This window comes from Elephas maximus, chromosome 13, assembly GCF_024166365.1.
Source record: "Elephas maximus indicus isolate mEleMax1 chromosome 13, mEleMax1 primary haplotype, whole genome shotgun sequence".
Lineage (NCBI taxonomy): Eukaryota > Metazoa > Chordata > Mammalia > Proboscidea > Elephantidae > Elephas > Elephas maximus.
Genome location: NC_064831.1, coordinates 42,747,097 through 42,760,136, shown reverse-complemented (window position 1 = coordinate 42,760,136; position 13,040 = coordinate 42,747,097). Strand labels below are relative to the sequence as shown.

At 35.8% G+C, this 13,040-nt stretch overlaps 1 protein-coding gene across 19 annotated transcripts in view; it reads right to left on the bottom strand.

Moving 5' to 3' along the window:
• Positions 1–13,040, bottom strand: part of INPP4B (inositol polyphosphate-4-phosphatase type II B) — a 976,853-nt gene that overhangs the window by 224,690 nt on the left and 739,123 nt on the right. For all 19 annotated transcript variants that reach the window (XM_049905358.1, XM_049905352.1, XM_049905340.1 and 16 more), the window contains one exon: positions 7,172–7,319. In XM_049905358.1, the coding sequence (XP_049761315.1) occupies positions 7,172–7,319 (148 nt within the window). The remainder of the gene's footprint in view (positions 1–7,171; positions 7,320–13,040) is intronic.

The following is a 13,040-nucleotide window of genomic DNA, read 5'->3' as shown; positions in this document are numbered from 1 at the left end:
AACAAGGGATATCATTGCAGATGTCAGATGGATCATGGTTGAAAGCAAAATACCAATAAAGATGTTTACCTGTGTTTTAGTGACTATGCACTGTGTGGATTATCACAAATTATCGATAACATTCCAAAGAATGGGAATTCCAGAACACTTAATTGTGCTCATGAGGAACCTGTACATAGACCAAGAGACAGTCGTTTGAAAAGAACAAGGGGATACCTCATTGTTTAAAGTCAAGGACATTTTGTGTCAGGGTTGTATACTTTCACCACACTTAATTAATCTCTATGCTGAGCAAATATTCCTAGAGGATGGAATATATGAAGAAGAGCAGGGCATCAGGATTAGAAGAAGGCTCATTAACAATCTGTATTATGCAGATGATACAACCTGGCTTGCTGAAAGTGAAGAGGACTTGAAGCACTTACTGATGAAGATCAAACACTACATCCTTCAGTATGGATTATACCTCAACATAAAGGAAACAAAAATCCTCAAAACTGGACCAATAAGCAACATCACGATAAATGGAAAAAAATTATTGAAGTTGTCAAAGACTTCATCTTACTTGGATCCATAATCAATACCCATGGAGGCAGCAGTCAAGAAATCAGACGATGTATTGCATTGGGCAAATCTGCTTCAAAAGACATCTTTAAAGTGTTAAAAAGCAAAGATGTCTCCTTGAAGACTAAGGTGCACCTGACCCAAGCCATGATGTTTTCAAATGCCTCATGTGCATGTGAAAGCTGAACAAGGAATAAGGGAAGCTGGACAATGAAGAATGATGCCCTTGTTAGATGAAGAATATTGATTATACCATGGACTGACAAAAGAACAAACAAATCTTTCTTAGAAGTACAGCCAGAATGCTCCTTAGAAGCACGAACGGTGAGACTGAATCTCATGTAGTTTGGACATGTTCTCAGGAGGGGTCAGTCCCTGGAGAAGGACATAATGCTTGGTAAAGAAGATGGTCAGCATGAAAGAAGAAGACATTCAATGAGATGTACTGACTCAGTGGCTGCAACAATGGGCTTACACATAACAATGACTATGAGGATGGCACTAGACCTGGCAGTATTTTATTCCATTGGTACATAGGGTTGCTATGAGTCAGAACCAACTCAACGGCACCCAACAACAACATGAACTACTTTATCAAGGGTGACGTCCTCGTCCAGGGACTGGTCTCTTCTGACAACATGTCCAAAGTAGGTGAGATGAAGTCTTGCCAAACTCCCTTCCAAGGAGCATTCCGGTTGTATTTGTTCCAAGACAGGTTTGTTCATTTTCATGGCAGTCCAGGGTATATTCAGTGTTTTCCATCGACACCATAACTTAAAGGTATCAATTCTTTGGTCTTTCTTACTCATGGTCCAGCCTTTGCATGTACATGAGATGAATGACAATACCCTAGCTTGGGTCAGGCACACCTTAGCTCTCAAGGTGACGTCTTTGCTTTTTAACATTTTAAAGAGAAAAGACCTTTGCAGGGGATTTGCCCAGTGCAATGCGTCATTTGATTCCTTGACTGCTGCTTCCATGTGTGTTAATTGTGGATCCAAGTAAAGCGAAATCCTTGACAACTTCAATTTTTTTTTTTTTTTTTCTGTTTAGATTACCATAAACTTTATAGTCTTGGAAACCCTATGGGGCTGCACTACTCTTTCCTGTAGGGTCTCTATGAGTCAGAATTTACTCAATGTTAACTTTTTTATTTATTTTTTTAATAGGGAGGGCAACACATCAAATCAGAACTTTTGATTGTGTTTGGTCATTAGCATATATATAAAGGTTCAAATCTGGAGTGAAAAGGGGGATTGAAAGAGTCAATTTAGCATGAAGAATGTATAGGGTTTCAAAGTCCAGACTTTATCGAAGTCTTGGGTTCTCTGTGCTTGCAAATTCAGCATCTTAGTAATTTAAAGGAAAGGCAAATCTCGCTGCCTATTTTTGTAAATAAAGTTTTGTTGAAACACTGTACACGTACTCATTTATATATCATTAATCTACAGCAGATTTTGTGCTACAATGGCAGAGCTGAGTAATAGGGACAGAGACTGAAAGGCCTGCAAAACTTAAATATTTACTATCTACCCCTTTAAGAATAGTTTGCTGACTCTTAATGAAATGCATGGCTAAATTCCTACTGTATTTACTGATTTTACTTAAAAAAATTATATATATACATATCCACAGGTACTGTGGAGCAAAACAGGGTCTGAAAAGAGACTTGGTGACACCTTATATCTGCTATTGATTGGCTTATTACACTTTACCAACCAGAGTGGGCTGGGTCCTAAACCTCATCACTTCTGAGTAGTGTCATATAAAAAGAGCAGAATATACACAGAGACACACATACAATGGGAGACACATGCCACATGAGTATGAGTATCATCTACAAGCAAAAAAAATGCCAAGGATTGCTGCAGATCTCAGAAACTAGGAGAGAAGTTCACAAGTGGAATGCAAATCCCCAAGAAGCTGATTTGGATTTTTAGCCTCTGTAACTCTGAGAAAATAAATGTCTGTTCTTTAAACCAAGTGTTATCTTTTGTTATGGTACAGCTAGGTAACTAAGACACCAATTAACATGTAATGATATGGCTTAGTTAATATTTATTTTAAAGATTCAGAAAACTTAAACTTCCCAGCAATGAAAATGACCACTATGGGCAACTTTCTTTTTTTGGAAGGAAAAAAAAAAAAAAGCTTTTTGTTTAATAATCATTTAAATAAAATATTCTGTGCTGCTTGCAAGTACTAAAAGTTAAAAGCACTAAGGCACTGGTTATTTTCATCAAACAAGGTAAGAGAGTCCATCTGGATTGAGCAATTAGGGGAGAAATTAGCTTAAGTCAAACACTTTCTGGGCTCTGAGTAAAAAGTACTGTAAAAGAAGCTGAGAAAGCAGCTTCAGAGTAAAGCTCTGTCCCAGGTTAGAGATTCCACCCAACCAAGAAAAATATTTCAAATCTGTTTTCGGGACAACTTCCCAAGTCTTATGTTCTTAATTTAAATTGTTTTCTCAGTTGGATGGCATATATTTTCAGATAGGTTTTTCAAGAAAGTTTTGTGGGTGATCTTTTCTGAATTCCTACGTATTTATGAACGTCATTTCTGTTGCCTTCTTTCATGAAAAACACTTATAACCTGTCCCTTATATAATAATAGAGGTCACAGCCTTTTCCTTTTACAAATCAAAAGTCATCCCACTGACTTCTCCCACTTAGCCTTACACACAAGTGTAAAGTTAGCCTGATTTGGGCACGAAAAGAATAAAACTGTAGACTCAGCTATCTTTTCACCATGCATAAGTTTTCTTTCAGTTTTTGGGTTAATTAATCTCCCCCAAACAAATTATACAGTAGTTTCCAACTGTCTATCCTGCTCCTCTCACATTTTCTCTCTCATCATTTTGATCTTTCTTTACTTTTTTCAGTATTTGGAAAGAGCTTACTATGTTTGTCTTCCACATTTCTGATATGATTTCTCAAAGTCGAATCTGTTCTTTTCTATTGACTCAGTGGATTTAATTTGGCTTCTGTGTTTTAAAATTTCGTTATTTCATCCATTACCTTTTTTATCTCAGCTTTTTCCTCTCCTTTTCTCGTGGCTTTCTGATTCTGTTTCATGTTAACCAATCTTCTTACACTCCGTTGTGACCGTTTAGTCAGTTTTCCTACAAATTTCTTTTATTCCCCCCTTTTGAGCCATTGGGATAATTTTTTTTTCTCTTCTTTTTTTTTTTAATAAAATTTTAAAGAGTCATTATTGATTTTTTTTTAACACATTCTTATGATGAGGGATTTATACAGAAAAGGTGTTGAAGAAAGGAAAAGGTATATGCAACAGGGTGGCCATCATAGTCCCAAGCCAATTTTCAGAATCTATCAGGCTTTTTATTTATTTGATTTCTTAGGACTGAAATGGGATTTTCTTCTTAGAACTATCTCCAGTGTACACTGATAACAGTTCCTAGTTTTATCCCTGGTAATGGTGATTTATATTTGGAGACATAGTTTCTTTGTCTTCACCCAAATTGCCCACCAGCCCCTTCCATGTTTTTGCTTTTTTTTTCTGTGCATGCAGATTAAAAAAAGAGATACAGAGGAAGGCAAGAGGAGAAGGTGGGTTGGCAACATCTCAGTGTGTTAAGAAAATCACAGTCATTATGATGGCTAAAAACTAACCCACTGCCATTGAGTTGATTCCAACTCATAGCAACCCTATAGGACAGAGTAAAACTGCCCCACAGAGTTTCCAAGGAGCACCTGCTAGATTCAAACTACTGACCTTTTCATTAGCAGCTGTAGCTTTTAATGACTACGCCACCAGGGTTTCCTTATAGTAGCTATGTCTACAAAAATGCAATGCCTTAATAGCCTCTTTTTCTTATTTCCTATTCATTATTTCCTCCTGAGGTTTGCTGTCAGTGAATGGATAGAGGCAGACAGATATTAAAAGGAGTGGGAATGGATGTAGGAATTGGGGATAGCTCTGTGGAGGACTCAGAAATAGCAGACAAGCAGTAGGACAGCTACTCAGTCTTTAATATGCCTCTAAACTGATGGCAGCAAAAAAGAGGAAGACCTCCAATAAGATGGATTAACACAGTGGCTGCAACAATGGGCTCATACATAGCAATGATTGTGAGGATGGCACAGGGCCTGGCAGCATTTTATTCTGTTGCACACAGAGTCTCTATGAGTTGGAACCAACTCAATGGCGCCTAACAACAGCAAACTGATGATAAAAAAAAAAAAAAAAAGATGGAGGCAGCAGTATGAGTATTCGTACTTCTTCACTACTAGCTTGTGGATTTTTGGATGACATAGCATTAACGGTCTATCAACTAAGATTTTCAATCCCAAAATATTAGCCTAATAATTAGTACGATTTCTCTAATATTATGCCAATAAGTTTCATTGTTTTTATGAAGTATCACCATTTTTAATTTTTAATTTTCTGTATCTCTATAGATATTTCAGTGTGAACTCTATGGATCACAACAGTCCATTCCCCAGCCAATCATGTGGATGATACAGTACCAGGCAGCATTTTGTTCAGTTGTGCGTGGGGCTGCCATGAGTTGGAGGCTAATCAACAGCAGCTAACAATAACATATCAGATCCAACTAATCAGGTGCGATTTATAGGGTAAGGTCTAGTGTCTTAGATTCTTAAATCTGCTTCGCCTGGGAAACTCTTCTTCATCCTGAAATACAGGGGCTAGGTCTTGACTGACACCTCTAACTCATGCTTGTCTACTGTGAGCCCTTCCTAATTCTATAACCCTTGTGAGAACTACTCCTTCAATCCCGGAAGTATGAAATGGTGATCTTTACAGGGCGCTAGTAGGAGGGATTCTCAGTGTCCAACGGTCAAGAATGCAACCTTGTTGAGGTTGATGATTCCACTAAGAATTCAAGGATTCAAAACTCCATGCTCCTCTACTCTAACTAGGTAAGTTGCTTATCCTTTCTGGGGATTTGTTTTGCCTATAATCTACTCATAGTCCTAACACTAGGTAGAGGTAATATTGAAAACCCATATCAGAATAACTTGGCTTATATTAACGCATTCATGCAGCTGGCTCTTATATATTCTGCTTCGATTCTGCTCCTGGATTCTGGACATGTTACGATTTCTCTTGCCTGAATCAGTACCACTTGTCTGATCTCTGAGACCTGAGCCTCCTTACTCTGCTACTCTCTAATCTCCACCTTCCAGTCTGCCTTTCAAACTTTATGACTCTAGATCCAGATCATTGTCTTAAAACCCATGTTCCTGTCTAATTTCCCCTAAAATTTAGGTTCTATTTTCTCTTCTTTTTTCTATAACTTTGTTTTATAGTATTTGAGCAGTCATTCCTACCCTGGCCAATTCTGTCAATACCTGCCAGTCTTAACTTTCCCTGTTCCTGGGGGTTTTAGAACCTGCAAAAGGGGTACAATACAATTATGTAATTATACGTGTTAATGCAAACATAACACAGAAATCCAACTTTCAGACATTTCACATTCTGCTATATATTTCAGCAATTATAAAACGTTGATTATTAAAAATATTTGCTAATTTTCTGGATTTAGGGCCTTAATGGTGTTTAATGTTGCATTCAGCATTTTAAAAGTCGCTAGCAGCTAATAGGAGCCCTGGTGACACAGTGGTTAAGACTTCAACTGCTAACCAAAAGGTCAGCAGTTCAAATCTACCAGCTGCTCCTTGGAAACTCTATTGGCAATTCTACTATGTCTCATAGGGCTGCAATGAGTGGGAATTGACTCAATGGCAATGGATTTAGCAGCTTATAAAGCAGAGAAACAAATTGATTACCATGGCTCAGAGAATATTCTTATCAACCAATCAGCTCACAACCTTCTGTCTTATTACAGCAATTGATTTAATTTTGTTCTACAACAATATGTCCACTAGCACAGCATACTTTATCAATCTTCTCAAAGAGGCTTTAGACAAAGAATTACCTGCAAACCTTGTTACAGATGAGGAACCTAAAGAAGAGTCAAATGGGACTCTTGCAGAAAGAGTAGCCTTAAGCAGATGAGGTGGAGACACTGAGAATTATCCGGAAGGCCAAAGCTCAGGTTATTGGCTAGACAATAACCAGTCCAAGAGAAAATAGCATGAGCTACAAATGATAGTCACAATATGTCATTTTAAATTTCCTAGTCGCCATGTTTAATAAGTTAAAAAAAAAGTGAAATTAATTTTAATAATATATTTTTTAAAACTCTCATCGCCTTTCAAGTCAATTCCAACTCATAGCGACCCTATAGAACACAGTAGAACTGCCCCATGGGGTTTCCAAGGAGCAGCTGGTGGATTCGAACTGTTGACCTTTTAGTTAGCAGACAAGCTCCAAACCATTATGCCCCCAGGGTCACTATGAGTCAGAATCAACCCAACGGCAAGTATAATATATTATATTTAAGACTGATACAACCAAAATGTTAAGAATTCAAAATCTGATGTGTATTTAACACACAGAGCACATCTCAATTCCGATCAATCACATTTTAAGTGATTAGCAGCCACATGTGCTAGTGGCCACTGTGTAGGGACAGTACAGGTCTAGATTTGTATCTTAGCATTATATCTTAAGAAAATTTTATTATCGTGAGAGGCAATCATAAATGAATTTCTCTTACCTACACAAGTCTTCTTTTATGTGAAGGGAAATCAGTTCCTTAGGAATATGAAAAGAAAGTATGCTCTCTGACATCTGCTCCCGGATTCGCATCCACTTATTATCAGATGTGGGAAATCTGTATAATTTACACACTGGGTTCTTTAACACTAGAATAGAAAAAAAAAAAAATAAAAAGGGTAATAATAAAATTATAAAGATATGCACATCTGATATAGATCAATTAGCAAAATCACTAATCAGGGTACCGGTCTATAATTATTTGACCAAAAATTTGCTTTTTTTATGATAATCTATTAGTGTTTTAGAATTTCTAAGAATTTTATTTTTACATCTCTAAATTTTCAGTAGCTTCTGCGACATACAGTTTGTATTAAATTAAAAAAAAAATACACCTATCTCTAATTCATAAACCATGGTGACTGTTTATCACCAATTAACTCCTAAATTTTGTACAAAGATAAGTATATCCATAAATACAGATGCGTATATGTACACATGCATAATACACACTTTGAACAAATGTATTTCTAAATTTCTTCCAATCACCCTTAGTCAAATTTACCTATTTACATATTATGAGGAGCTTTTGTGGTACAATGGTTAAGCACTCAGCTTCTAACTGAAGGGTTGGCAGTTCGAACCCACTAGTGGCTCCATGGGAAGAAAGGCTGGATAATCTGCTTCCATCAAGATTACAGCCAAGCAAACTGTATGGAGCAGTTCTACTCTGTCACACATGGTTGCTATGGGATGGAATTAACTCAATGGCACCCAACAGTAACGCACCTAGGACATTGTTTTAGAGGTTTAAAGGTCTTACTACCAAAAAGAACTTATTTTTAAAATGTCAGATTCATTCATTTGACTTAAAATCTATCAAAATTCAAATATTTTGGTGCCAATAAGTCAACGGCACCCTTTCCAGAAACCACATATTACCAGGAATAAGGCAGGGAGACCATGAAGAGACTGTGGATTTATGGTGGTGGCAATGATCAGGAGACAGTAGTAAGGTCATGCAATCCAGGGTTTTAAAATATTTAGGAAAAGAAGGTAAGGTTAGGTATTAAGATAAAATTCAGAATTTGGTATTTTTTTTCATGAGATCAGCACTCCCCCTACACTTCCAAGCTATCTATTTCAGGTCAGAACTTTACTTCCATTGCTGTTAAGCAATGAATATCTTTGGTAAACTCATGCACTGAAGCTTAATGGGAAATAAAATATCAGATCATTAGCAGTCAAGAATCTATAATTATTTGGTTCCAGTTTACCAATAAAGCTGATCATCATCAAAATGGCTGTAGGGCTTTAACAATGAACATGACACATGGGCTGGGCTACATCTCCTTAAAATATAGGAAACAAATGTCTCTCAAAATTTTAGGGTTATGTAAAAACTTATTCACTACTCAGATAAACACATAATATCTTTTTTAACATTAAAATGAGAAATTATTCATTCACTCATCTCCAACCATCCATTCCCAGAATTATACCCTAGACCTTATCAATGTCAGATCTAATACCACGTCGGCAATCTTGATTTCAAACATTGCATTGTAAATCTGGCAGCAAACTTACTCAAGTAGTCCCCTACCCTCTATCACAAATTAGATGGCTCATTTTTCAACAAAACCAATGGAAGCTTAGAAGACAATAGAATATTTTCAGTATGTTGAGAGAAAATATTTAAAAATCTAGAATTATATGACCAATGAAATTATCTGTTTAAGAATAAGTGCAAAGGGAAGACATTTTTAAAAAAAGCAAGACTTTGCCATTGTTAGTCCCAGGAAGTTTTCTAAGATACACTTCAGGATAAGGATATAAGATCTTAATTTAAGAAGAAATGACTGGGAGAAATATGGGTATATCTAAACAAATATTAAATGTATAAGCCAATAATACCTTATTTATTGTATTAAAAATCTAAACAGAGCTAATGAGTCAGATGATAACAGTATGTGAGACTAGAGGTAAAAGAGGTAAGGTAATTAGAATTAATGTGTTCTAAGTTCTTAATATCATTTAGGGATGAACTTAAATTGTAGGCTTTGTTACATGTGCATATTTAAAAAAAAAAAAAAAAACACCTAGGCTAACCACCAAGGAAATGGAAATATAAAATGAAAAAAAAATTCAATAATACAAAGATTGACAAATAAAAGAGAAGAGAAATGAAACAAAAAAAAAATTTGGACAATAGGAAGCACTAAATAAGATAGCAGAATTCCAAAATTATTAATAATTGCATTTAATAAAAATTGCCCTAAATGCTCAAGTTTAAAGACATATGTGGTCTTACTCACTGGCCATAATAATAACTAAATTTACTCATATGCTCTCATAATAGACACATCTAAAACAGGAAGACAAAAATTTTGAAAGTAAAAGGATGACGAAAGGTGTAAAACGCAGACATCTGGTGTGACTACGTTAATAATAGATAAATAGGATTTAATTCATATGGGACCATTATATTACTGATTTCAAATTCTAAGGGTATCATTGTATTTTTGCAATTATCGAACTAATTACAAGGCAAAATGATCAAATTACTGATGGCTTAAATGTACCTATAGAACAACAATCTTCTACTTTACTATGACTTGACATCATACAGTAAAATGTAGTACTCTAAATAAATGAAATGTTCTACCTTGATAGACTTCTGGGAAGGAAGGAGTTAAAACAGCTTGGCTGTGATCCCTTCACTTGCTTTACAGGGCAGGTGACCTCATCTATTCTCATAATAAATACACTGGTAACTGGAACTTCTGGTAAATAGACTAACTGTATTTTCTTATCTATGGCATGCCCTTAGACAGATGTCCCTGGTTAAGAACTGCTTATAGTAAAAAAAAAATCAGAATCTATGGATTTATGAGGCATGACTTTCTGGAAAATTTCATGTAGCTGGGCTATAAATGGGTGATGTTTCATAAACCAATCATCTCTCTGCCCTGGGACATTTTATCTCCTATTCTGGACGACAGCGAGCATGCTAGATGAGAGCAAAATGGACCTGAAGGTGCATGCAGGATGCCTCCGACTTCTCTGCCTCACTGGTGCCTCTGGATTCATTGTATCCTTTAAATTATTAAGAAAGGTTGATACTGGGTATATTTCTGATTCCTGTGCATCTGATTTGACAATTCAAATCTTTGTGTTAGCTCGACTTTCTATACCAGAAAATAAAAAGCCTCAAAACATAATCTTTAAAATTTTGTCAATGAGATTAGGTCACATAGGATATACAAAAAGCTCATTATACTTATTTTCCGTCTTCTGAAATACCAGAACTTAAAGCCAATCAATGAAAGAAACTAAGATTTTATTCATTTTTTAAGTGACAATATTTCAAGGATATAAGAATTTTATTACTGCCTTTCTGGTTGTATCTCTATAGAGTTTGAGAAGGAAAAAACTGTCTACAGAATTCAATACAGTGTCAGTCAGGTTAAACCATTTATTGGATCTCATGAATTCTAATATATCTAACAGGATCAGGAATATAAATGTATCCTTTTATGGTAAGACAAAAACTCAATTTCTGAAGTACCCAAATTTTTCCTTAGTAAATATGTAAATACCAATTACTTAGTTTATCTATGTTTATCTGCCCTATATCTATATGTTCTGCTTTTTAACTTCTTTTTTTATTTTGAAGAGTGCACAGAATCTTTATATCTCTCAAACTGTGGGTTAAAATCCTTGGATTTTTCTTGCCTCTTATAAAGCAATCATTATTTTTTCAGAATACACATATTTTGAATTACCTCACAACATACAAAAATATTTAGTTTTCTCTATTGGTCCCAAAACAAGTCCTTCAACTTTTGATTTTATTGTTTTCATTTTAATGCTCCCCGGAGTGTTCTAAATATAAACCTTTGTTGAACTAGCTTCAGAAGAAATCAAGGGCAGTTTGATTAATGAGCTCTGGAACTCTCCTCTGACCACCCAGTACATATCATCCAAAACTGTGGGAAATTTGCTTTCTCTAAAGAAAACACTTAAGGCAAATAATCAAATAATTAAGCAACGTAATCATTCAAAAAAAAAAAAAAAAAACAAAAACCCAATAATGTTCCCATCTTCTCCAATTCATTTAAAGAAAAAAAAAACCTATGCTGTTAAGTCAACACTGATTCACAGCGACTCTATAGGCAGAAAAGAACTGCCCCATAGGGTTTCCAAGGAGCACTTGGTGGATTTGAACTGCCGACCTCTGGTTAGCAGCCATAGCTCTTAACCACTATACCACCAGGGTTTCATCGGTCTCCGAAAATTAGTGCTGAACTTGTATGTATTTATCAGAATCTCAGTATAGATATAATGGGGACCATTGTCTAACCCAGTTTGATCCATCCAGCAGCAACCCATACTGAATATCTACTATGTATGAAGTAAGAACACTTTCTGTGAATCATAAAATACCATATAATGGAGTACAATTTTAAAAATCAATAAATATGATCTGACAACCATGAAGGTTTGTTACAAAAAGACCAGATAAGATGTTCTCAACAAAATTCTTGCTGGGTTGATGATGGGGAGGTTTTGTCATCCTCACATAAAAGAAAGGCATGGCATTCATGTATCAGATATTGAACAACAGGCTACAAATGACAAATGCTTTTGTCAACTTTTTTTCTAATGCTTCTCCCCTACAGCACAGATACAATTTCAACAACTCTGCACACAAGCTCCTGCTGGGTAAATGAGCCTTTCACTTTCAGCTCTGGTTTTCCACTGGTGCCAAATGTTTCTTCATTATTGGAAATGCTTTTCTGGCCATACAATAGGCTCATCCCAGTAATAACAACGGTGTAACACTTGTTTTAAGTTCTTTTTAAGGAGAGCCCTGTGTATATTATTACCTGCATTTTTTTACTGAGTCTGCCAAAACAATTGCTAGAAAGATCATGTGATACATTCTACCAAGAGAAAAGGAGGTTGGATATTTTAGATACATCTAGTCTTGTGAAGTGTTAATAAGGGGAAAACACTCAAATTGCCCAGATCTTGATAAATTCCCCTTGAGATCTTGATAAATTCCCTTTGAAGTCCACCTCCTGGGGTGAACATAAGGACAGGATATAAACAAGAAGGATTTTTCCTCCAAAGTTGCAGCACAACTCAAATTTCTATATTGTTTCTCCCGGGCTCTGTAGCACGGACATTGTAACAAGGTAACATGCCACCTGCATTCCGCAATTGTGAAATCAAGCTGCTGCAATTCTGAAATATCCAAAGTAAAGATGCCAAATCAATGTTCAACCAAGCCAACACACAGACAACGAATAAAAAAAGTCCGCTCTGCTCAGACAACCTAGAGCAGAAAAGGTAAGCCAGATCAGAGAGACGATTTTCTCTTTCCATTTCTGTACATAAAGGTGTGCTATGACTGCCAGTGGACTGAGCAAGAAATTTTGGAAGTTAGTATTCAGAGACCTGGGGATCATCGAAAAGTTCAAAACACTCATTCTATCTGGCCGTATCTGGCTGTCTTTTATATAAGCCTAGAGAGCCAGCTCATTTGTGATTATCTTCAAACATTTTCTTGCTTTCAGGATATGGTAAAAGTTACGTATTTAAATGGAGCCTGACTTTATTGGTTTCAAGTCTTACAAAACCATTATTTTAATGTACTGAAGATTCTTGTAGAGAATCCATTCATCCTGTAGCTTTTAATTATACAGTGGTTTAATAGTTTAATTATTCAGTTGAATGTACATATATTGCCTATTTTGCAAATGCTACATTCTACTTACTAAAGATAAGTCTCTGAAACCCAGTTACACACTGGCACTCCCTCATTTGTACTTGAAAATACCTTAGATTTATATACATCTTAAGTG